This window comes from Anguilla rostrata, chromosome 17, assembly GCF_018555375.3.
Source record: "Anguilla rostrata isolate EN2019 chromosome 17, ASM1855537v3, whole genome shotgun sequence".
Taxonomy (NCBI): Eukaryota; Metazoa; Chordata; class Actinopteri; order Anguilliformes; family Anguillidae; genus Anguilla; species Anguilla rostrata.
In genome coordinates this window covers 11365993-11392010 of record NC_057949.1, presented here as the reverse complement: position 1 = coordinate 11392010, position 26018 = coordinate 11365993, and the positions used below count along the sequence as shown (strand labels likewise).

Below are 26018 nucleotides of genomic sequence, written 5' to 3'. Positions count from 1 at the left end.
ATCAGCGCTATCCCGTCTATCCCGGTGTTTTTACAGGGGGCCAGCGGGCAGTCATACACTGGAGCCAGGTGCCTTATGTTATGATCCCTGTCGTAAGTTTCATGTTTATGTTTATTTCTGCTGCGTGTGTCTCATTCTTCCAGTTTGTCATCACATTGGCTGTTTCTGTAACCAGTTACTGGGTTTGAAAACCATTCACCAGTGGAGACTCGCACTTCGAAATTTGTGCTCGGCACTTGTGGATAGTGATTACTTTGTCTGACTTTGTGTGTTTGACCTTATTTTGTTCAATTCCAATTCTCGACTAGCCCTTCTGGTTTGTTTGCTGATTAGATTTTGTGTTTGCTCATTTTCTTGTTCTATTCGCCTTAGCCCTTTGTTTGCCCAGTGGATTTTGTGTGCTTGGCTCTGTCCGTTCAATTCAACCTCTACTCTTATTTAGTCCCTCTGCTTGCTGCATGGTGGCTCCAGGTAGTTGTGAGTGTTCCCAGCTGGATTACAAATCCTTCCATCGGGGTGCTATTTTGTTGTTTTGCTTTGTTATTTTTCCTTTATTATTTTTGTAGGTAACTCTGGGTGGAAATTTAAATCTGCTTTAGGGGTACACAATTTGGATGCTTGGTTAGTTAGTTTTGGATAAGTAGATAGGGACTGTAGCCGCTTGTTGGCCTACAGTTTTATCCCCATTCCTCACTCACTTCCTTTATCCTATTTGCTGTTACAGTCTGACCACTTGGGAACCACCCCCCGCCCCTCCCCCCACACACACTGTATTCCTTATTACGGTTGTCTGAGCTGATGTAGCGCAGTAGGAATTGATGCTGGGTGTCTGCAATTTCACAGGGGGCGGGGTTAATGCATGGAACATTACCATGGTGAGGCTGCGCATGACAGGGCTGACCAGGAACACCAGGTGGTGCTGAATTTCCTGGTACCTCTCCAGCAGGAGATAGAAGGACTCCACAAAACCGTAGAACGCCAGGAAGAAGCCCAGCACCTGTGCAGGAAACCAGGGAGAAATGTCAGAGGAAAATGGAGTGCCTCATGGGCCTATACTTGTTTTGATGCAAAGTCTCTTGGCCAAGTTTTAAAACTGTCATCATATCGAAGATACCTTTCACAGGAAAACAAAATAATTCCCTCCCCTCAAACTCAGCTGATGTATAATGACCCTTCTGGTGCTGACTGGCTGTTGAACGTCACCCTTTTAGAGACCCTGAAATCCTTCTATCTCTCCATCCATTATCTAACCAGCTTATTCCTGGTCAGCCTAACCCAGCATGCACTGAGCGAGAGCCAAGAGTACACCCTGGACTGGTTGCCAATCCCTAGCAGGAGACCCAGAAAAGTGCACCATTGATGATGTTGGTTTCCCCCGTGTTGAGCCTCACCGTTTTTGCCCAGCACATCCTGGAGATGCATATGTACCCTCTGTCATGGTGCCGCAGATGCAGACAGTATAGAGGTACACACAGCCACAGGTAGATGCAGGGGACCCACACCAGCACCGTGTTCTGGAAGCACTGGGTCAGGTCCGGGTTGGACGTGTGCCACGTCCGGTTCCAGTCCTGAAAGCAAACAGCCACAGAACAAGCAAAGGTCAGATATCCAGGCTTGGCATCACGGCACGTGACAATTAGGATTCAACTTCCTCAGAAGTTTCCTCAGACCAGTCTGTTTAACATGCTGGTGTGTGAAACAAGCACACCTAACTCTGAAAGTTTTGAACCCCTAATCGCTCGCCCTCATCCTCTATCCTCGTACTCTTCCCTCCAGCCATACACACTGGCTGGCCTCAGCAGGTTCTCAGAGCCCTTCTGTACTCAGACATCTTGGATTTTCAAAATTATTTATGAACAGATCATGTGAGGAGAATCTAACTACCTTTGGAACTACCTGTCAAAAATCGATAAATGGTTAAGAATTTGTCTTTCAATAGATTGGCTGAATGAATCAAAATACAGTGCTGTCAGTGTGGGTTGTAGAATTAGTGGATTTGGGGGCCAGGGGATACTTTAGACAGATATGGTTAAATTATTCAGATATGTAATGTTGCATAAAGAGAGTTTTAAGGAGTTTGAACGTTAATCTCACAATCCCATCCCAGGGTGGGTTGGAGGCAGCATGTTATTAAGGAATTATTATTAATTTATTCATTTCTGATCCACAATCTAAATCACTGATTAAATATAGCAGCTGGAATAGGTTCAATCTACTCTCCAAACCTTGGACCACTGCCCTGCTGGCCAAAACTATACATCCTAGGGACGTTTATTTGTTAAATCACTTAAATGCTCAAAATGCTTGATAAATTTACTCAAAGATGTGATAGATCAGATGTTACCTGCCTAAAACAAGACTGTCAAATAATGTCTTTGACTCACTTAGAGCTTTGTGGTATGATTTGTGGTAAGATCTTATCCAGGTGCTATGCTCCAAGCATATATCAAATACGCACTCAGTGTTGTTCATCAGAGTAATGTTTACTGAGCTGTGAAGAACAAACCAGAGTTAGCTGGTCTGCATCACGTGGAATTAATTTAAGCAACAAAGCTGATAGCTCTAGGTTTGCGCACATTGGGGCAGTTCCAAAACCAGATTACACAACACTTTACAAAAAACGTTCGGAGTCCCAGCCACATTGGGGGCATACAGACTCAATATTAGTTTTAGCATAGGGTACTGTAGAGTACTTGTATATTTAAAGACATATAAAAATATGTTTCACACATTTCATTTTTTAAAGCATAAACTATTAACCAAATACTTTATTCCTATGCTTATTCCTGTGAATAAATTTACATGATCTTGCATTTGTAGTAAGTTCCAATGCTGAACAGTGATATAGGAATGGCATGCTATGGCCAGATGAGAAGAAAAATTGAGCTTTCTGGCTACACACCTCAATGGTGGCATTGAAAAAAGGATTTTTTGTTTTGAAAAGGCCACAAGCACAGGCTGTAGGATCTGAAGGCCATGACATAATTTCTATGGAGAAATAGTCAATAATCCCCCCATATGTTCACCAATCTCATAAAACACTACAGAAAATGAGTAGGTTTTCTTGCAAAGAGAGGATGCAAAGTGTAGTGAGAAAAGAAATGTTTGAAACAATTGCATCAGTATGTAGTGAGTTCTATATTTTTTTCTTGATTTGGCACTGTACTCGCCAATTTTACATTAGTAATAAAACTATTCACATGTCTGTTATTGATGTTTCCTACAATGAGGTAGACCTGTGCCACTGAAAGTCAAGAAGCCATTATGACACTGTGACATTAAAAAAAAAACAACTGTCAGAGGCATAAGCCAAAACCCATTGTTGGGAACATCATTTAAAAAAAGAGAACACTGATGAGCTCAGTAAATGCAAAGGGCCTGGTAGGCCAAGGAAGAACTCTACAGGTGATGACCAACAAATTACATTATTACATTACAGGCATTTAGCAGACGCTCTTATCCAGAGCGACTTACACAACTTTTTACATAGCATTTTACATTGTATCCATTTATACAGCTGGATATATACTGAAGCAATGCAGGTTAAGTACTTTGCTCAAGGGTACAACGGCAGTGTCCTTACCCGGGAATCGAACCTGCAACCTTTCGGTTACAAGCCCAGTTCCTTACCCACTGTGCTACACTCCGTCCGAATCTCTCACCATAGTGAAGAAAATCATCCAAACAGCTGTCTGACAAATCTGAGACACTTCAAGAGCCAGGAATGGATGAGTCAGTGATTGCTGTCCACAGAAGACTCCCGGAACAAACTGGCCCAACGTCCCAAGCCCTCCCCCACATCAGTGAAACATGGTGGTGGGGGTGTTATGGTTTGGTCATGCATGGCTGCCACAGGCACTGGCTCACTTGTCTTCATTTATGATATAACTGCTGATAGCAGCTGCAGAGTTAATTCTGAAGTGCACAGAAGTATCTTGTCTGATCAAGTTCAGCCATCCTCCAAACTCATTGGACGGCACTTCATCCTACAACAAGACAGTGATCTCAAACATAATACTGAAGTAACCAAGGCTGGCTAAAGTCATTCACCTGATCTGAATTGAACATTCCTTTTATATGCTGAAGAGAAAACTTCAGGCAACTAGCCCCAAAAGAGAGCTGAAGGCCTGGCTGAGCATCATCAGGAAATACTCAGCACCTGGTGATGTCTATGGGTCACAGACCTCGAGCAGTCATTGCATGCAAAGGATACGCAACAAAGTACTAAACATGACTACTTTCATTAACATCACATTGATATGTCCCAAACATGAAGGTACCCTAAAATATGGGTGGGGGAGTGGGGCTATATATGAAATGTGCTGTAATCTCTACATGGTGAAACCAAAGTATTTCACCATGTAGAAACATACCCTTAACTTAAAAGCTCAGAATGAGGTTATATAACAGGGTCTTTACCTTTACAACATTACAACTTGAACAGTAATCCGGTTAACCACGATGTATGTGTGCACGTGCACGCTTACACTGAGGTTATACAACAGGGTCTTTACGTTTACGACAACACGACTTGAACAGTAATCCGGTAAACCATGCTACGGTTTTGAACTTCAGATCTCAAGATGTTCTGCTGCACATATGTCTGGTGCTCTGTCAGGCTGCTGCGGTTTTCCGCGAGTCTCATCACGATTGCTGGCGGACTCGGCAGTGTTCCAACGCGCCTGCTTGGAGTTGTCACCTGGCCAGCCACTGGAGGACGGACACGCTCCTCAAAAGCCCAGTTCCTCTCGAGATTTCTACTGACGGGAAGATTTTATCACCACTGTTTGAAGGTTTATTCTTTCTTTTATAGCCTCACTTGCTGATGGTTTTCTGGGGGGTTAAGACTCTGTATTTCTGAATTTCCCTGTTTCCACTTTCCAGTAAAGCATCTCTCTCCCTCCCTCCCCTTCTTCCTTTGTCCTCTTTTTTTTCACCCTTTATCCATCTGTCTTTGCTCTGGGATTGGCGGCATGAGGACTAATGCCGGTAATGTTGTCTAACGTTTTCCAACTGTCGCTTTCGGGCAGGCCACTATCTCTTGTTTGATCTCTGCGCTGTAGGTTTCTCGAGCCTCTGCTCACAACTCTATTACGCAAATTAACTCCAGCCCTTTCACCTTTTTTCAGATTGGTTGAGCAAGTTTTGGCTTGAGGAATAAATCGTAACATTTGAAAATTGATTGGATTGTTTCTGTTATTTGCGAAATCTTCAAAATCGAAGTACAACCTTATTTACTGAGGGTGCGCCTTCGGTAAATAAATAGACAAAATGTAATAATTCCATGAATCTTGTTTCTCTTCTCTGGTTAGCGGTGAGCCAAATATGTGTTCTCAGGGAACACGCTATTCTAGCTGGGGGGGGTTTGGGGGTTCTGGCGTTCCAAAGGTGCCTTCTGCTTGGCCGGCTGTGTGTAGATTTAATAGAGTTCAACATCTTTTCTGTCTGGCCGCACCTTGCTGAGACCTCTTTAATCCCTGTTTTACAGCAGGACGTTGGGGGGGGGGGAGGCATGGGCGCAGGGGGGGGGTTAACCAGGGCAATTGTGCCCTCTGCGGTTTTCAAGTGCACATCCAGAATGCAGAGCGTTTTCCAGCGGTTGCCACTGGATGCAGTGTTGGCCCACCGCATACTGTGAGTGTCCCACACCCGCCCATTAGCACCACGCTGTGCAACTAAGCCTGCCAGGTTCAAACCCCCTCCCCCCCCACCCCCTCCCAGGCCTCAGTGCCCTCCTGCACGGACGGCACGAGGTCCCAGACCTCTCTAGCCCCTCACCCAGCTGCATTCTACTATAAGAAGCAGGTCTGTGGTGCATGATGGGCTCTTTGCCAATCCAAGCGTTCACCTTCAAATGAATCAGCAGCCTGCTTCCAGTAAGCTGCGATCAAAGTTCCCAGATTACCGCAGCGCTGCACAAGCCAAAGGGCTCATGAGAATCGCTTTCCATTTGTTTGGCAAATTCCTTCGCAGTGAATGAGCTGCCCAATTATATTTTGCGGTAAACGTAGCGAAAGCGCCGCTAGCTGTTTTATGAGATCTGGGGAAGTGTAAATCCTTCAGAAAGTGACAGGGCGGTCGTCCAGCCGGAGATGAATGACGGGTTGTTTGCCATCTTAAGATGTCACGTTCTGATAACGAGTCTAATTACCATATGCGCCTTAAAATCTTTTGCTGAATCACCAGATCAGACGGTAGGATTAATTCTTAGTCATCTCTTCATCCCTCGTGGTACAATCTGAGGAGATGCCCTGTGGGTGTTCAGCTCAACGGGCAGCACGCAACAGGTGGCGGGATGAGCAAGGATCCGCCGCCGCGTAATAACAGCCATTTGACTTGATTTTCAAACCTACTGGAGTAAAATGAAACCCGTGCCATTTGTGGGAATATTTTTAGGAAACTTGCACTCTGTAATGGGTTGGCCTAACTATACAGAGCTATGAACTGTATAATTTTCCTGAGCATTTCATAAAATGGTGTAGCACTATTTGTTTTTTTAATCGTTTTTAATTTTGAAAATTTTCTGATGGCTTTCACTGAAATATGGCCACTGTGAGCAACCTGGAGGGTATATTTAATGCACAGACCTGAATGGCACAGGATCGGAGCTTAGAAGATGCACCTGAAGCTTATAGTCTCAAATAACCCTGGAGGTTATAGTGGCAGGTGCCATTGGAAGATGGACTGCATTTCCAGTAAATCTCAGCAGTCTGTGAGTCAGCCAGAATGCATGGCACCGAATCTCACTTAACGAGAAACACACGCTCACTTCCATGGAGAATTCCATTGAGCCGAATGTGAATCGGTGTGTCTCAGATAGCCACAGCAATGCACACCTGAACAACAGACAAAGACACTAAGAAACCACTTGCGGACTTTGGTGGCCAGATTTCTTGTTTGCTCATTAAACAGCTTTGGGTGTGAAGGTAAGACTTCAGGTACTTGCAGTTTTTCATCCCGTTTTCTATCTTTGAACCCAGAAGCCATGCAGTTTGACTAAACGTGTACGTACCCGTTACCTGACTTAATCAGCAGAAATACCTTTCAATTATCCTGTTAACACACTGACTGTTTCACAAGCGTTTCTGCCGTTTACAATCATCCAGGTATTTTACCACATGCTGCGACATTAATGCTGTTATATCTCTGTTTAGTTTTTTTCAGTGCATCAACGGTTTAATTGCACGCATCCGTCTGTCTGTCTGTCTATCTTTCTGTTTGTCAGTCTGTCTCTGTACATCTACCTGCCATAATGTCTCTCCTTCTGTCTTCCTGCACGTCTGTCTCTCTGTCCATCTTTCTGTCCTGGTCTGTGCATCTGTCTGTCTTTCGGAGCACTCACCCAGAGAGGGTCCAAACCGCTGTGGCTGCAGAACACATCCATGCACGCTCCTGTCTCGTCCTGTCCCGCTTCCCACACAATCCTGGACTCCTCTCAGCAAATCCTTGGGCCCTGGGCAGCACAGAACAGGTGTGTATTCGTGTGTGTGTGTATGTGTGAGGGTTAAACTCTCCCTCCCTCAGTAACGTGTGCACAGCGTGTCACTTGTACACTTGAGTCCCCTGTCTGCTCCTACTGTCCTATTTAGGAATGCCACTCATCAGCAATCTCTCTCTATTTGTCTCTCTCTTTCAAAATATCTCCCCCTTTTCTGTCTCTATTTATCTCCCTCCCACCCTCCCTCCCCTTTTTCTGTCTGTCACATTTTTTCCTCCTTTTCCTCTCTCTCTCCCTCCTTTATTCCACTTTGTGGTCAAAACACCACAGCGACTCATCTGAAGAAAAAAAGATGACAACACCCCGAAAGCCATAACCCCCCCCCCCCCCCGTGTGGTGCGATGTGCCAGTGCCCTGTTACCAAATCCTGTGCTTTCACACAAACAGAAGAGTCTATTTGTGTAGAGCACTTTTTTTTCTACAAGAAATATGCCTTGGTCAACTGGCAGTGCAGTGTGAATACCGTAAACCCAAAATATTTATTTAAATAACCGGCTCCTATAGAGAAATATATATTTACTTTAGTTTTTGGAGCCACTGTGTCAGCCCCATGAGCTAATTGTCATATATTCATCAAACTGTATGTCATTTTAATCTGCAGTTATATTATAACTTCATTATCACATTTCCTTTGACATTTATAATGCACTATAAAGAGTATTAACATTAAATAGACTGTTGATAATGTGCGTGCCGTGGTTCCATCCATCCAGGCATTGTAGCGGTGTCTTTCTGGATGACTGTGTGTGACAGAGAGAGAGAGAATGAGAGGGGGGAGCATTTGAGGTTGTGTGTGAGTGTGTGTTTCAGCGTTCTCAGAAATAACGATAGAGTGGAGGTACATTTTTGTTTTGTTGTTAAGGAACACATTTCTAATGTACCTGAAAGTGCAATGATATTCTATTTAGGTTCTAATAAGTACATTTTGCCAGCAAAACAAATTACCATAAATTAATTTTTATTGCTAGCTAGGAGTACAAGCCCAGTGACAAGTGTTTGTACCTTTATGGGTATTTTTCATACCTTTTAACTGCGCGCGTGAGAGAGAGAGCGAGAGAGAGAAAGAATGTGAGAGGGAGGAAAGATTAAGGCTGTGCATGTATGTGAAAAAGAGAGAAATAATATGAGAGAGAGAGAAAGAGAGAGAGAGCAAGAGAGTGAGAGGGACGGTGTGAAGTGGTTGAAGTTCTTGGAAAGGTAGCTCAGTGGTTCTTCGTATGGCCTTATGAGACCTGATCCAGTGTTTATTTTTTATTCTGAGCATTGCAGCAGAACCACGTAGGAAAGAATTTCACCAGCAAAAACACAGCACACTCACCCTGGCATCACACGCTCAATTTGACATCACACACTCACCTAGGCAAAAACAACAGAGCACACTCACTCTGACATCAAACACTTACACTGAAATCACATGATCAACTTTGACATCATACACTCACATATATCAGATCCGGATCAAACTGCAGGTGAGGCTAAACTAGTTATCGCGCCTTGAAAGCTGAACTCAACCCAGGGAAAGTGTATGATTGACCGGAATTAGCCTTGTAGTGGGAATATTGGAATTACGTCATATCCAGCTGAACACTCAAATCCAGCTGAGAAGCCCTGGGGTTTTTCCCAGATGTTTCCAAATTTGATTGAGTCGTAATTACACACACAACCTAAATGACAGGGGTAGATGTGCAGGATGGGGAGAGGGATGAAAACAGAAGTAGGATCCAGGCCAAGCAGACCGCACCATGAGCTCATAAACGTTAGAATATGCTCAGCACCATATGCACCACAGGTCCATGTGTAAATGATCGTGACCCTGCCGATGGTTAGGGACGGTTCAGCCAACAGGGGTCTGCATCTCCTTTGTTCTCTAGCAATGGCAGCTTGTCAATCAGACAAAGTGAAAGGAGGCAGCTGCTGACGGTGTCAGTGGCAGAATTAGGCGGCAGTGTAGCACAGTGGGTAAGGAACTGGGCTTGTAACCGAAAGGTCATAGGTTCGATTCCTGGGTAGGACGCTGCCTTGAGCAAACTATTCAACCTGAATTGTTTCAGTATATATCCAGCTGTATAAATGGATGCTATGTAAAGTTGTGTAAGTCGCTCTGGATAAGTGACTGTAATGTAATGGTGTGTGCTCCAGAGTGGAGCATGTGCTTGTGTATGCTCTCCCACATTAGTATGAGTAAGGTTGTATACCACTTGGCATCCCAAATTTGGGGCAAAAGGCATTCAAAAATGACCTCACACACACCTTTATTTCTTAGAAACCAGAGTTAAATAAAAACAAGCACTGCACCAATCTTTTGTGTGTCAGTGATGTCTTTGACTTTGTACCTACCCAAGGTCAATACACGTCACAGATTTCACACTGAGTATACAACTGATTAATCAGTCTGTTTACAGAAATCCTTCAAAACTGTCCCCCCCGTCTCTCAGTGACATCAGAGCCAAGTGTGTGTTGACCAGTGGGGCTGCTGGCCACAGTCAACACAGGCACTGTGCAGATCCCATACCAGGCTGCAGGGCCCATCCTGGAATCTGGGTTTTCAACAGGGGGTCGGTGGACCCCTAGGGGTCCTTGAAGGTACTGTAGAGGGCCCTGGCCAGACTTGATTCCATATAGATTTGGGAAAATATTTCAAAATATAAAACTTCAAAAAAAATATAACCACTTTTAACTTGTGATGGAGGTCTCAGGGATTACTTTGAGCCTGGATGTGGGTCCCTGGATGATGAAAGTTTGCATACCCCTGTCTAGAACACTGCCTTAACAGGATGAGCTTCCCAAGCAGGCCCAACCCCTAATGCCTAATAACAGAGCTTGTAACCTCATAACAGGAGTGTTATCCTTCCCCCTTCCTGTACATTGTGTTTTGGGTGGCCAAGTGGTAATTAGTGTTACTCCCAAATATGATATTACAGACTATAACAACATTCACCAAAGGGCTAGATTGAAAAAAATTTTTTTCCCAACTGCAAATCCAGGGAATTTACCAAAACACATCACAGAAACTCCCCTTTTTCCCCTTCCCTGTGTCCTTTGGGGAAATGGGTCCAATCCCACAATTCCCCTACTCCCACGGGAATGGTCAGAATGGGAACAAAGATTCTGCGGTCATTGGTCTTGGTGTCATAGCAACACTTGTCTGTACTTCACAACACAGATGCTGTGCTTTGGTCTGTATGGCACACCTAGGACTGACCTGCTTCCCCAAACAGAAATGAGCCTGGCCAGGCACGTGCACTGTCCACGTTACATTTAATAAACATGCACAGATTTATCATGATATATATCTACCACTGCACTACTACTGTACTATCAAGACGAAATTATATACACATGTATTTAGGTTTAGGAGCTAGGCTGTAATTTAAAGTGCCACCCTATATGATAGTTATGCTTTCACAAACAGAGAAACTAGTTCTTCTGCAGGAAATAGGACCATGTTTAAAGCAAAGGAAAGGAGAGGGTATAGGGATACGTTAGGCCCGCCCAAGCTAATGGGCACGTGGGTGTCATGCAGGCGGATTCTGGGAGAGCCTGTTTTAATCAACTTGGTGGATTTTGCTTTTTCTTTGAATGTTTGTATTCACATTCTCTGTACTTCTGTTTAGCAGGTGACATACATGGGTAAACACAGCAAAAAATCATGTTCATTGCATTTTCTATTTTTATGTACACAAAATAAGCCTGGACACTGGACACAACCTCCTGTCTCCTCGTCATCGTCTCGGCCTGCAGAAAGAGCAGCTTTACCAGGGCGGTCTGGTGACTGGTTCGGCTCTGAGCTGGTCTTGCGTGGATGACTCGGAGCATGTGGCCTCGCAATCACAGCCTAACTGCGGCACATCGAGCCAGGTCACCTCCACTTCCTGTGGGTACCCACCGCCGGAAACACAGTCTAGTCAAAATACTATAATACGGTCTGCAGTGAGAGAGATAAACATACACAACACTGGTGTGTGTGTGCCTGTGTGTTTGTGTGTGTGTGTGTGTGTGTGCCTGTGTGTTTGTGTGTGTGTGTGTATGTGTGCCTGTGTGTGTGTGTGTGTGTGTGTGTGTGTGCGTGCGTGTGTGTGTGTGTTCATGAGAAACTAAGCAAGATGTAAACATTCCATCTTAAAAGTCTCAAACTACTTTCATTAGCATTAATATGTCTACTTTAACATTAATATGACCATGTGATGACAGGGAGCAAATAATAATAATAATAATAATAATAATAATAATAATAATAATATGTGAAATATATAAAGTATATACCTGTGAGCCCTTACGGAAATTTTAGGTAGTGCACCGTATTGAAATCATAATGATATTGAAAATGTCCCAATGTTTTTTTAAACCATGATATTCTGCCCATATACAGTACATTCCACAATATTCCATTTCTGTAAAGGCGAGGCACGTCACTGTGCTAAGACCCAGTGCCTCATCTATAAATTCCACCGCGGAGTCTGTACATTTGTAAAGTCACACTGCGGCTAATCACAAACCCCAAAATGTTTTTGGGTGTGTCCCCTGTAGGCATGCTACTATGATGTAACCCTCTTTGTGAGCGCAGAGTTAGGCCTGGATCAGGGGGCACAAAGAGACAGGGTGGTGTCAGGAAATACGAGGTATTTTGACAACTCCGAAAAGGAAGGCTTGTCTGGTTCCCTTTACACTACAGTCCCATCTGTTCTGCCTCTGGGCAGTGATCTGACCACAGGATAATCTCACATGATGGCTTTCGCAAAGACTTCTACTTTCCTGCTCATCGCCGCGCGGATCATTATCTGTCTCGCCCTGAACCTCACCCATCGGCTCGACTGCTCTCGCACAGATAGATAGGCCAATGGTCGGATAGACCAAATGGGGCTCAGAGTACATTGAAGCAGCTTCTGCTGTGTCTTTCTCACACCTGTGTCACTGTCTGTCATGACTCTCCTATGAGAGAGACATGAACCGTGGTGTGAAAGAGGCCCTTTAATTTACCCACTGATCAGTGCCCTCAGAAAGAAAAAAAAAAAAAAAACTAAGATTAGTACAGTTTATAATCTTGGACAACTTTAAGATCTCGAATGGAACAGGAGTGTAGCGCGCCTGACAGGCCCGGGGAACAGGGTTGAGAAACGCTCTCTGGTTTTGGGGATAATGGCAGGAGGAGCTGGCTCAGACAGACAGAGGCAGCTGTGTCAAAGCCACAAAGCCCTTCCACACCTGCAGGACACCTCAGCCCAGGCGGAGCTCAACGCTCGAGAGGCGAACCTGCGTGAGTCTCTTTGTCCTGTGGAAATAACCGGAACCCTTTCAGACAGACGGTGTGTCTCCCCCCCCCATACACAGACTGAGGCGAGATCACAGGCGTTTCTGCAAAATCTGCTGTTTTGCACGACTTTATAAACTCTGCAAAGGTAAAGCGAGCCTTTCAACACGAGGCCAAACGTGATGAGCTGGACCTTATAAAAAGCAATAAAAAATGTTTGAATATAAAATTTAAAAAAATATTTCACAAATACACTGCATTGAATACAATATACCCATTCTTTTTTCTGCTGTGGAAGTAATTGTGTGATTTAATTTTATATCATGTATTGCTGCCTTGGGACCCAGATGACTTGTCATTATCGAAGGAATCATGAATTCGGCTCTGTACTAGAAAATTCTTTAGGAGAATATCTGGTCATTTGTCCTTGAGCTGAAGCTGAAGCATAATGGTGGTATGCAGCAAGACAATGATTCAAAACACAAAAGCAAGTCCTCATCTGAATGTTAAAGACTGACATCAAATTATAGGAAGCCTTTGGTTGCGGTTATTGCTACTAAATGTGGTGCGTGTTTTCAATTTCATGTTTCCTCATGTATTCACATACAGCACCTTTTTCCTAAGAGAGAAACCAGGAGTTTTGCTATTGGCTGATCACATGTGTGGTAACTTAAAAGGTTTCAAGATTTCTTTCAGGTTTGGAGTGCTTTTGACTCTATCCCACACCAGAACAGTCCAGTGTTTGTCTCCACCAAGGTTAAGAACGGCCAGTTATAAAAGCTCTGCCTCAAACCAGCAAGCTGTACAGTACAGTCTTGTATAGTCCAACATTTTAAATTTATTTCAGTGTAAGATCTTGTGGGATACATTGCAAATATCTGCTAAAATGTAGCGCATTCATTAGAAGCATGAATTAATATCACTCCTATACATTTATAGGTATGTATGTAAACAGCAAAATGAAATATTACCACATATGTAAAATAGCAATTCTGTCCTGAAGTGGTTACTGTGTATATGTCTGATTCAGGTCTGAACCTCAAGAAAAGTGGCAACCTATATGTATAAAAAAGCACTTCAGACTGTCATTGTTCAAAATATACAAATCCATAAATCTGACAGTGAGTGGTTTCTTGAGCAGTAACAGTGCTTTACCACTAGAGGTCAATGAGTCTGGCACATGTTCAGGTGTGGAGGAGTCACTATGAGCAAAAACACGCAACGAAACATTTATTTTATAAGCGGGTAATTGCTTAGAAATTCTGTTCACTGTCAGTCTTGCGGCACATTCAAAAATAGTGGTAACTAAATTCTCTTAATCTGTCTGTGTCTGTGGCAAAATATATATATATATATACTTGACACCTCCATCAGTTACTTGGGGTTCTGAGAAATGTTTGATGGCCTTCTTTTCTCCCATGAGTCTCAGCTGGGTGATATCCAATCACCTGTATCTCTGCTAGGTGACATCCAATCGTCATTGCTCTTTCTGCAACTCCCTGGCTTCACCCAGACCCCCTAATCTTGCTGTCTCCTGTTTTAACTCAGTTGCTGTCACACAGTGTGATGTTTGCCAGTGTGTCTCGCAATACAAGAAGCGATTCACACTTTGTGAAACAATTTGCCTCATTAATAAACATAATGTGAAATGTATTACTTATCTGAATTCCAGATAAAAAATGGCTTTTACTGGCAGGAGACTTTGGCTCAATTTTTTATTTTTATTTTTTAATAAAACACATAGAAATGAGTGGCCTTGAATTCCTGATATTGCTCTCAGCTGTTTGAAAGCAATCTGAACGTCCCGAGGTTACTGCACAGTAGCAGTTATGCCCATCAGTACTGCTGGGGTCACTGGGGGTGAGATTTTCAAAGGGCAAATACAGCCATGTGGCTTCAAGCCAGTCTGTGGTGTGGACAGGCCAAGTTCCACGCCTCAGCTCTCCCTCCCTCCCTCCCTCTATATCTCTCATGTAAAATAAAGCTCTGTGTAATGCTGCCATAGCATAGCACTGCCAAGAGCATGTCTGTGTAAGTCTGCCATCTGGGGGTTATCAACATTAATACAGGCCATTTTCATTTTGCACATACAGCTACAGTGACAACACAGTTCTGTATCTCAGAAATAAAGCGTCTGTTCTATTTAGCTTCCGTACAATATCAATGAATGAACCAACTGGGACAAAATATTTTTTGATTAAGATCATAAAAAAAATATTCCTCTTTTGCCAGGTTTCAAAACACAACTTCAGGCCACTTCATAATTATGAAACTAGTTCATAATCAATGCCATATAATTATGTAATTACAATAAAATAACTCAGTACTTCAGAATGACACGTCCCAGGAGCGCACCTCCAGCGACTAACCTTGGTTTGTTGTGCACGAGCCATAACACAGAGAACTCTAGGAGACATTTTCAGGGGACGTTCACTGCAAAATTAACAATATTTTGAAAAATGGTAATAATTCAAGGCATAACTTGATCAGTCCCTGTGACGTCATATCTAAGCGCCAGCACCACAGGGCAGACACATTTTTTTTCAATGACTTTCTGCTACAGTGCATTGAAAAGTAGGCGTTCGCGAAGTGATTTAATACAATGCAGAGGGCTGTTTTTCACGCTTTTCGGAACGAACGGGTGCCAGTTTTCACTTCACTGAATGCATGGAAATGTGCGAACTGCAGAGGTAGGCTTCATTTGAGTAGCAAGCTAGTAAGGGCTACTCGGATACTTGTCACTGTCACTGCCATGTTATGAAAGCTACCGACCTATTTTCATAGCTACCAAGTTTTTTTTTCATAACACCGACTCCAGCGTTAGGCATAACGATAGCTACGTTTTAGCTGCCATCCCGACGTACAACTCGCTTAATTTGGTTTGTTAAACATGAAAAGTTAGAAGATTTGTAAAGCATATATTGCATAACGCATTACCTGTCACATTGAGAAGCTATAGTATATGACTTGGATTGCTACTGGTGTATCTAATTATTATTGTAACTGTCACCTTCACGTGAAGAAATGTCATCCGCGTAGCTACTAGCTAACGAACTATTTAGCATAACCAATTCGGAACATCAAACATTTCATCTCTCCCTCTGGCAGCTCTTCCATTGCCAATTTGCAATTGTTGCACTAAGAAATTATTTTGAAAACATTCATAGGGTGCACGCTGTCGGTGTGGTTGCGCTTTTATTGGTTCTGTTTTGGAATCTTATTGGAGGTTAGATCCGAATAGTGGTTGCATCTGCTGCAAAAAATAAATAAATAAATAAAAACATGCATTGATTCTCCGCATGCCACTGAATAACTAGAATGCTTAACATAAAGTATGCAACTTTCATCAAGTTTCTAACATAAGGTTATGAAATTATTGTACTGTATGTGCACTGTATATAGCGGCATTGGTGCCTAACGGGGCCCGCGGGTACAGCGTAGTGCCCCCGTCCACTGACAGCGAGGAGAAAGCCATGTTGGACCGGATGCTACGGGTGGACCATGCAGGCGAGTACGGGGCTAATCGAATATACGCCGGCCAGATGGCGGTTCTAGGGAGGACCCAGTCCGGCCCGCTCATCCAGGTATATAAACATTGTTCTGTACGGTGAAAAGACACATCAATCAGCTACACACAGTGCAGTTCCAAATCTTTGCAACTAATGTAAAAATGTACGTTTTAGTACATTAGGATGTGTTGTTGTCCCGACTGTTATGTGAGAATCTGATCATTTATTTTGCAATCGTAGACTATGTGGGACCAAGAGAAGTATCACCTACAGAAATTTGACGAGATTCTGGCAGAGAACAGAATTCGACCTACAGTTTTGCTGCCATTGTGGAACATAGCCGGGTTTGTTCTAGGTGAGTAAGATTCCTCAAAGTGAGTTGCTTTTTTGTGGGCACTAGTTCAGAGCTGGTTCTGCACAGACGTGTACATAATTTGATAGGTATATAGTGGAAATCTGTAGTTAGACTGGTGGACCAATATGCAATGAGAAATTTGTCAATGCAGGACCTGCTCTTCGCTGACGGCCATTAATAAACCGGCTTGTTGGGTTACACTTGGCTTAGGGTGGTACGGGACAAACATGAGTAAGTATTGTAAGGGAGCAGAATACAAATTAGCATGATGCTAACGAGAGCGCTCAAAGTAGCTCACACTCCTGAGGTGATTCTTTCTTGGTGTGGTTACCATCGTAAGTAATGGGCTTATTTATTCACGTGCAACCCTCGTGTTTTGGGTCAGGTGCGTCCTCTGCCCTGCTGGGGAAGGAGGGAGCGATGGCGTGCACGGTGGCTGTGGAGGAGAGCATCTCTGAGCACTACAACAGCCAGATCCGGGCCCTGATGGAGGCTGACCCAGACAGGTACACGGAGCTGCTGCAGGCAAGTGACCGCCAACCGCCCGTTAGAGATGTGTGCTGTGTTTGTTCGCTGTTGTTGACGACATGTGAAGTAGTAAAGTAATATGGCTGGTTAATATTTATTTTTTTACATTTTTTTAAAGTTGATTAAGGAATTCCGCGATGATGAGATGGAGCATCACGACACCGGACTGGAACACGATGCCGAATCGGTGAGTCCGCTTCTCAGGATACCAGACTCGGAGTCTTGTGTGAACCTGAATGCCGCGGGAAACACAGGCAGCGCATATTAATCTTATGTTGTGGTGTCATGCTTTAGCATGTAAAAGGCAAAATAGTTTGGTCTCTAATCCAGCCTTTCTGGGCATCAGTGCTCCCATCCCTGGTGATGTTAGAGCCAGTTGTTTGTCACCCTTCGAGGCTGCCAACACAGTCCTGGCATGCTCCAGATTTGATACCAGACCATGGGACCCATCCGTGTGCTACAACAGTGCCTTAACAGCATGAGCCACCCAGCAGCCTTGCTGATGTGCTGGGAAATTAACTGGTTTGTTCAAAAGTAAACATGCTCTCAAAGAGTTTGTGAGTCTATGCAGATTGCATAAAGAGCAGTAATTTAGCATGGCTTCGAAGAACGGAGAAGTGCTTTGCTTTAGAAAGTGGCGTGTCCAAACTGGGGCATTCTGGGAAGGGCAGAGTGAGGCCATGAAAAGTCGCAGACCCTCTGCAGCAAGGGTGTCACACTCCAGTCTTGGAGGGCCGCAGTGTCTGCAGGTATATGTGATGTCCTTTCAATCAGCAGCCAATAAGTGGCCTTGGGGAACAATGTAATGTGTGGACACTCACCTGGCACTTAATCTCAGTCACTTAAATGAATCAAAAATCTCATGCAATCCAAAAACAAGACCCCCTGAAAGAAACCATGCAGAAACAGCAGCCCGTGGCCCTCCGGGACTGGAGTTTGACCCCCCTGCTGTACGGCGTGAGCAGACTGTGCCAGACTGCTGTGTGTAATTGTCCCTCCTGGGCTGCCGTGATTATTGGCCCAGTCTGTGCTCTCTCTGTTCCAGATGCCGGGGTACGGACTGATGAAGGGCCTGATTCAGCTCGGCTGCAGGGCAGCGATATACGCTTCAGAGCGCGTTTAACGCAACAGTGGAAATCCCTCTTATTAACTTACAGGTGGAGTTTCCTCTTTTGTCTTTCTGACCAATCCTGGTCGTGTTTTGAACTGTAAATATTTCTTGATCAGTGCAGGTGAACGGGTGTGTCAGATTGCAGTTCTGGATCAGTGATCCCTGTTTGTCTGGATATTCTGTCTGGATATTCACCAAAAAATTTTATGTGGAAAAATAAAAGCTATATTAATATCATGCGTGAATGAATATTTTTGACAGAACACTATAGCATTGATTTTAGTGACAGTATTTCCTTGCTACAGAATATTTTCCTATGACAAAATACATTTTTTTATTCAGAACTAGTATGTTGGCAGCACTGTTGGTGTCTTTTAGGCTAAGTTCACATCACTGGCTTTAATGTTCAATGCCAAATTTTACATTGACTGTCTACATTCATGCTTGTAAGTGTCCGATATCAGTAAGTGTGAACAGACCTCTGCACTGAAAGAACCCCATTGTGCGCATTAACAACAACAAAAAACCGACTATTTGTGAGACAGTCTTTCATGAAAGCAAATGTTATAGCTGTGCAACTGTTTTAAGCCTGACATACAGTTGTTCTCAATGATAATTTGGAGACCCTCTTAAACAGTTGATCATAGTGTATAATGACAAAATATGTGCCTATGCCAATCTGCATTTTATTCCATGTAGCAGAACGAGGTGTGCCTTAACTGCTGTTACCATACCATTGCTGAGTTTGCTGTAGCTTAATATTTATTGCTAATTGTAATGGGAGTTGGAGTGGCTGGGGGAAATTATATATTGCCAGATGTTGAGTGGTGTTCGGGATATGTCTCAAAGGTATGTCCTCCAGTTAAGAAATTCATCTTTGTCAAAACACACTCGCAATTGTACCCCCAGGGTTTCCTTACACTTGTGAAATATACAGTATATCTTCGTACTGTGACATTTCTGTGTGTTCTTTCAAAACAAATCTGGTATTCATTCATAGCTTATAATCCACCCATGACCACATAATTAATTAGCCTATTTTGTTTTAAAATTGAATAATTAGGTTGGCATACCATCAAAGAATCCTGAGCAATTGTGTCATCCAATGGCAAGTAGTAATTAACTAAGTTTTAAATGTAACAGATTATGGAACCTCTCAACATGACACAGCTTTGACCTAAGTGGGATCCGTGCTACATAGCTGCTGACCCACAAATTATATAATCATGTGGAGTAGTGGACGACACATTCTGCCCACTGAGCACGTCATATGCACTGATCCATATAGTATCAAGATCAGCTGATCTGTGAAGCTGTGAAAACGCAGATGAATGACAGACTAAAGTTAGTCACTCTCCCCATTCCTTTTTATGGTACATGAAAGGTTACTTTCGTAGGCTAAACATTTGTCGCATGGTAAGTTTGTAAGATGCCTTTCAAAGCATAATGTCAGGCTTTTTTGAGTGATGATAGCCATTGGTCTTTATTTCACCATTATCGGCCTGTATGTGTTAGCGACACTGTCCAGGTAGCTGAGAAGTTTCACAGAGTGAAATGTTCATTTTTTCCATATAGTGTAACATAAGCCTTACAACAATTAACCTTATGTAATATTATTCCACATCTGGATCGTATTAATGGGTAAAATGTATGTTGTTTCTCAAAATGAATTCCTGTTAGCAAAATGCTACATGGATTTTTAGCCACCAGGTGTCACTGTGATGCTTTTCACTCCCAGTTTACAGCTGGGTTTTTCTACAGCCTGAGGTTTGTCAACAGGGAGAGGAATGGTTGACTGGAAGTAATTTAAGTTAAATGTAATTTGACATTTTTTGCACCACAGAACTCATTTAGTTATTTTACGCATGAAGTTTGTAAACTAGCAACAGCTCTTGGATTACACGCATCTGTTTATGTTATTTCTGAGCTCTACCATGTCCCATGTGCAGTTTTATGTGAAATACCTGACTATGGTCAGCCTTGGAAGATGCAATTCACATTGAAATTATGAAATTATAACAAAGTCAAATATACATAGAAATGAGAAATCATTGTTATCTACGTAGTATGTTCACATGGAACCTGTATCTGGAATTTTCTCATCACCATCACTAGTTGCTATGAGTATATGGGTGGCAGTGCGGTGTAGTGTTTAGGGAACTACAACTCCCAGGTTGTACCTTTGATTCCCAGGTTGGGAGGTCCTGTTGTACCCTTGGGTAAGGTATGTAAAGAATGTAGGCTATGCAAGTCGCTGTGAATCAGAGCTTCTGGTAAATGCACAAAATGTAAAATATAAACAGGTATATTCACATGGTTGGCAATGCGGTAGGTGAGACCCCACCTCCTGTTGGCATGATGACCTGCAAAGCACAGCACGGCTAAGCTCTGTTTTAAATATTGGCATAGTTACCCATGTAGTACAGCACAACTACAGCAGAGCTCAGCTCAGTGTGAAAATGTAGTTCAGTCTGGTACAGCTGTGTGCGGAAGCGCCAGCTCAGCCCAAATCAGCGCGGTGTGCAAGCTTTGTTTGGGTGAGGATGAGGATGGTAGCTACAGAAAATGGCGGCAATGGGGCTGTTGTACAGTCTCATGAAAAGGCGGTGGATACTTTTTCACTGCACTGTATATCCAAACTCTAAATGCATCTCCATTTCCAGCTGCCAGTCTTCTCATTTTATCAAACAGGCTGTTCTCCTTCGGGAATGTTTTTTTATGTTACTCTGAAGCTCACTAGGCGTGGCCTGCTGAAATGTCACCAGAACAGTTTTGTTCAGCCATTGCGTCACACCATTGTCTGCTTGTCCAGAATGTCTGAAATCATCTCCGTATGTCGGTCCCAAACCGCTTCGCCCAGCCTGCCTTCGCTCCAGTGACACGCTGATGTAATTTGCCCTTTTTGAATCGCAGTTAATTCCTGGAAAAGATTGTCTGTATCATTGCATAACTTACTCATTTCCTTTTGCATAGCGCCCCTGCAATATCCTTTGGCCTCACTAAAAAATCTGCAAATAGGACAGGAAATGTGAAATGATACAAAATGGTGGAGAATCTTAATCAGCTGGAGGAGGGGCCAAAAGAGTAGAAACTGCATTGAAAGGATATGAAATGTGGCTCTAGTCAGTGCTAGATATGAGCGTGTACAAGATCACTCCAAAGAGCCGCACAGGAAACACAGCCAGCAGATTCAGCCAGCACACTTACAATGTATGAGGTTACACAGTGTTACTAAATTAGGATGAGGACAGCCGTTTATAATAGTGTCTTTGTTGAGGGGTCATGGGGAGCAGTGTGCTATGGTGATGCTGTCTACCTTCTCTGGGGGAGGGCACAGTGGAACTCAATCAAAGGCAGGGCTTGCCACCCGGTCACACACACCGCTGTTCCTGACGGGGTTTGTGAGGACCCGTTAAAGATCTCCAAGATTCTTTATATACACCAGATTCTCAGCTCCATATTCTTTTAACTCTCAAAGTTCTGTCTCCTATAGCTGAAGCTGAAACAGTTACAGCCTGATGCATCTTCCGAATATTTGTCAAGGGGTCTGGCCAAGGGTCTGACCACTGTGGCGATGGACATTCCATACTGTAATACTACACCAGAAACTCCTGTTAGCCACTAGCACCTCCTGTACTTCTGCAGCAGAAAGAACAAAATGCAGGTGCTGAGTATCTGATGAGTCTGAAATGTGTAGTAGCACCTCACTTCCCTGCTGTGGAGCACTGAAGCGCTGAAGGGTCAAAGGTCAAGGAAGAGTATCCTACAACCGAGGCGTAATGACCAGTGAGTCAGTTCGGTAGTGAACTGTTCTAAATCAGACTTGTCAAGCTCAGGTGCTGGAATGCTGGTGTGCTGCTTTCATTTCACTAACGAGGCACTAATTAGCCTGTTACTTCACTTGCGGTGTGCTTTTACACTGGTGTGTTCCCAGAAATCTATTATGTGCAGTCCTGTCCTGCGGAAGATCAATTAAATGGAAAATGTCAGACCAAGTAAACCATTGCAGAGATAAAGAAATGAAAAGCAGGAATTCTGAGCAAATACCATTGCATGCACACACACACACACACACACACACACACACACACATATCCTCTGTAAATTGTCTGGCTCATTGGGGCATCGTCAGGGGTTTCCTTTCTCCCCCCGTGCCCAAACAGGTGGTTTGCATGTGTTTGTGTGTGTGCGTGTGCGTGTGCGTGTGTGTGTGTGTTTGTGTCTGCGTGCATCAAATGCTATCTGTGTTGTTTCTCTGTGGGTTTATGACTTGTTGGGTGGGGTGTTTTTAATGCTGCCAAAGCAGAGAGAGCAGCCGGAGTGTGTGACTGATGTATCCCAGAGCAGTTGCTTAGTGATTTCAGTAACATTACCAGAGTGTAGCAGGCCATTAATAGTGTTTACCAATGGAATCATCTGAAAAAAAGTAATGTAATGTCATTATTTTCTGTGTCTGCATGAATCAAGTAAAACCTATGATCGGGCCACTTTTGCCTGGTGTGAAAGGAAACTCCAGCACTCCAGTGGGTCGCCCTGTGCTTTGGGATCCAGGGGTTCCAGGCTCACGTCAGCACCCTGAATTCTGCAGTGAGCTCACTCCTCCACCAGCTGGGGGACTGAGGTGTCATGTCCCTGGCTGTACTGGGGAGTTTCGTAAGAGGAGAATTCTGGGTAACACTTACCACTGCTGAGTTTGTTGCCATTTCAATTGTTTTTTCTAATTTTTCTATTGCATCTATTTCTGGCCAGTAATGCCTGGATGTCCATAGACATTCAGCTCATAGGCCTTATGCAATCACAATTAATTTGGAATGATGCAACAACAGATAACAGTGGATTATATAAAAGGATGCCAAAATGTAATATCATGTCATGGTATAATAACAATGTCATATACTACATTTCTATAAGGTGTGTTTGAAGATAGAAAGAAAGTGGAAGTCTTTTTCTTATGACTTAACACCTAAAAAGTAAAATAAAAGTAGTTGCACAGGGTCCTTAAACCACAGTCATTGTTAAACCAGCTTAGGTTCTGTCTTAAAGAATATAGCTAAAGAAATGGAGCTGTTTGACAGCTTTGTAAACTTTGTAAACATTTTTTGCTCTGGCACTAGTGATGGTGAGATCAGCTCTTGCTGATTCATCAGAGACCCCACTAACGCGGTCTACATGAGAAAGGGAGAGAATGTTCTGTCATTTTCACCATTTCATTCGCACTCGGTCTGAAACCACAGAGACCAAGCCTCCTACTGTCCGCCAGGCTTGATGCTGTGCCGCGACGCCCCCGGACCTAATCGCTCAGGTCCGACCCCCCCCGAGTGATTTTCCTTAAAGCAATCCAAACAGTTCCTCCAGCAGAGGAGAGAAGTGGCTGGAGCCTGTCTCTGCTGGGACACTTCACATCTACCTTTCATTGAATATTTGACAGGAAACACAGTCACAGGATGTTGTGAATAAGCAGATCTCTCTGACCAAAGAGTGTTTTGTTTCAGAGTGCCTGCAAGCCCACCAGTGGAGCTCAAAGCTGGACCTACTTCCTGCTTGAACGCTTATCGAGCTTATTGAGTGAAAAGAGACTAACCGTTTGCCGGAACTCTCCTCGCTTCGGTTGCCGTGACACCGGTGGGATGAATTCACGCTGAAACGTGGGTGTCTGTCCGTCTCGGAGACGTGGGGGGAGGTCACGGGGCGCGTCGTTCTCCTGAGTGATTAGCATTGCACGCATCGCAATAAAGGTGATTTACCACGTCGCCATGCTTAAATAAGCGTAATCAATTTCAGTAGCGAGGAAGTGGTGTTTCTACAGTAGGCGCGCTGACATCCTGTGCTCGTTATTCATTGGGCGTTGCGCTCACCCATAGCCGGGGCGACATGCATAGGCTGGCCTTTTACCCGTGGGATATTTTTACAGCTGGGTACTGCAGTCCTGATTCTGTCGTGTTTCATGTGAAGCGTTCATGTTAAATTTCAGAGAGCCGTTTTGTTCCACATTCCTATCTGTGTACTCCTCTCCCCCTGCATGTGAATACCCAAACATTTATTCGGTCTGTGAGAACATACCCAGACCTGGACTTCTTTCATCAATGAGTCCTTCAGCTTCTGGGTCAAACTGGAGCTAGCCTGGTTCCAGCTCTACAGTGGGAACAGCACCCAGTCCCGTCATTGGGGTCCAACCTGATTTGCCGACCTTGTTGCCACAGCAGCATCCTAGGTTTTAGCTGCTTGGCCCCTTGCAGCAGGCCCCAATGTCGAACTGTCTTTTATTTCCACAGCAACTTAAGCCCCATCAGGAGTGAGCGTGGCTGAGCGGTGAGCCGTCACCGTGACAATGGGGTTAATCTCCACCGGGGCCTCATTATGCTGGGTTAGTGTCGGTGGGTGTTTGATTGTGGCCGAAGCGCTCCAGGGACACATTTCATTATTTCAATGAGGTGCCACTGGTTTGCCGTTGGCAGGACAGAAGGGTTACACGGTTTGGCATCGCTGTGCTGGAACCGGCAAAGGGTGGAGATTAATAAGGCAATGTGGTTGTGCAATAAATTCCGAAATGAAGAGGTCTCAGGGGGCTTTAAAGAACCCCGAACGCTGGCCCTTGATTTTCTGCTTTGTACCGTGTGTCCAAATAAGCACTCGGCCAGGAGTTACAGTATGTATTTCTTTCCCGAAAAAAAATTTGACATTTATTGAGTTGCCCCAGAATTTTTGCTTGGTCCTTGCTTGTCCAAATAAAGAATTTCCATGGGATTTGAGTACCAGAAAGGCAAGTAGTATTTTTCCATTAAGAGCAGTTTATCACACTCCAGTGAGACCTAGATGTTTCATGGTTGTTATACGGTTACGGTAGAAAGTCTCTGAGCTCTGGGCTTGGTCTATGTGAGAACAACCACACAGACCAGAGCATTCCTTCTACCTCCTGTTTCATCCCCCCCCCCCATCTGTACAGCTAGACCTGGGTGAGCTGACAGGCACATAAACTGCAGAAATGTGTATGTACTGTATAAGTGTGCTCAGCATGTTACACAAACATACACATATTTATCCTGCTATATATTTATCACCCCTCTGCAGTTCCATAAATGAGCTGAGGTATGTGCCCTGTCCCTGCTCCCTGGGCAACCTCCAATCACAAGCTGCTCCTGGCCAGTCAGTACTGTTACGTTCAATCTGGCCTGTGGGACCTAATCTGGACTTTGGCAGTGCCAGTGCCAACTGGGCAACACACAGTTGGTGCTAAAGTTCCCCAAGCATGGGAAGGTTTCAGTCAGCTGGGATGAGAGCACCTCATTCTGCACATACATACAGCCTCTGCTGGTCGATCGGGTGCCTGTGGTCCAACTGTACATGAAGGGTCTTTCTCTGACTCACGTCTGTGCAACCGCAACTTTAGAATGTGATGTGATAAGAAGGGACAGCTGACACCATGTGCGTTGGAAAAGATTGTGCACTTACACTCTCCAAAATCAATAGCAGAGTTTGCAACAATGAGCACTGATGAATACAGTTAGGCATTTCAAAATTTGTGGAAAAAAATAGGGAAAAAGCATTAAAAAACAAACAAAAAAACCCTCATACCACCACACCCTGGGCCTTTGGACTCTTAGAGTCCTTGTGTCCAAAATGTTTGTGTGGATGTCCCAAGCCAAATGAGTTTTTCCCCCCACAGACCTTTAAATTGTCTTCAGGCTCGAGCCGCTGAAAAGCGTTAAATGACAAATTATAGTCATGAGGTCAACCTCAGAACGGCACTGCGTGACCTTTAACCCCTAGGT

The 26018-nt window shown here is 44.0% G+C and overlaps 2 protein-coding genes across 2 annotated transcripts in view; one reads left to right on the top strand and one right to left on the bottom strand.

Annotated features, from left to right (window-relative positions):
* Nucleotides 1-7651, bottom strand: part of LOC135244223 (multidrug resistance-associated protein 1-like) — a 28068-nt gene extending 20417 nt beyond the window's left edge. Inside the window, exons 1-3 of the mRNA XM_064316532.1 lie at nt 7343-7651; nt 1392-1568; nt 872-997 (exon numbers count right to left, since the gene is read on the bottom strand). Coding sequence (XP_064172602.1) covers nt 872-997; nt 1392-1568; nt 7343-7384 — 345 coding nt within the window. The 5' untranslated portion in view covers nt 7385-7651. The remainder of the gene's footprint in view (nt 1-871; nt 998-1391; nt 1569-7342) is intronic.
* Nucleotides 7652-15250: 7599 nt separating this feature from the next.
* Nucleotides 15251-18486, top strand: coq7 (coenzyme Q7 homolog, ubiquinone (yeast)). Its single transcript, XM_064315624.1, has 6 exons — nt 15251-15436; nt 16149-16330; nt 16496-16610; nt 16996-17135; nt 17257-17325; nt 18184-18486. Exons 1-6 carry the CDS (start codon nt 15349-15351, stop codon nt 18259-18261), a joined length of 672 nt encoding a protein of 223 aa, XP_064171694.1. The 5' UTR covers nt 15251-15348; the 3' UTR covers nt 18262-18486.
* The last annotated feature ends 7532 nt before the right edge of the window (nt 18487-26018 follow it).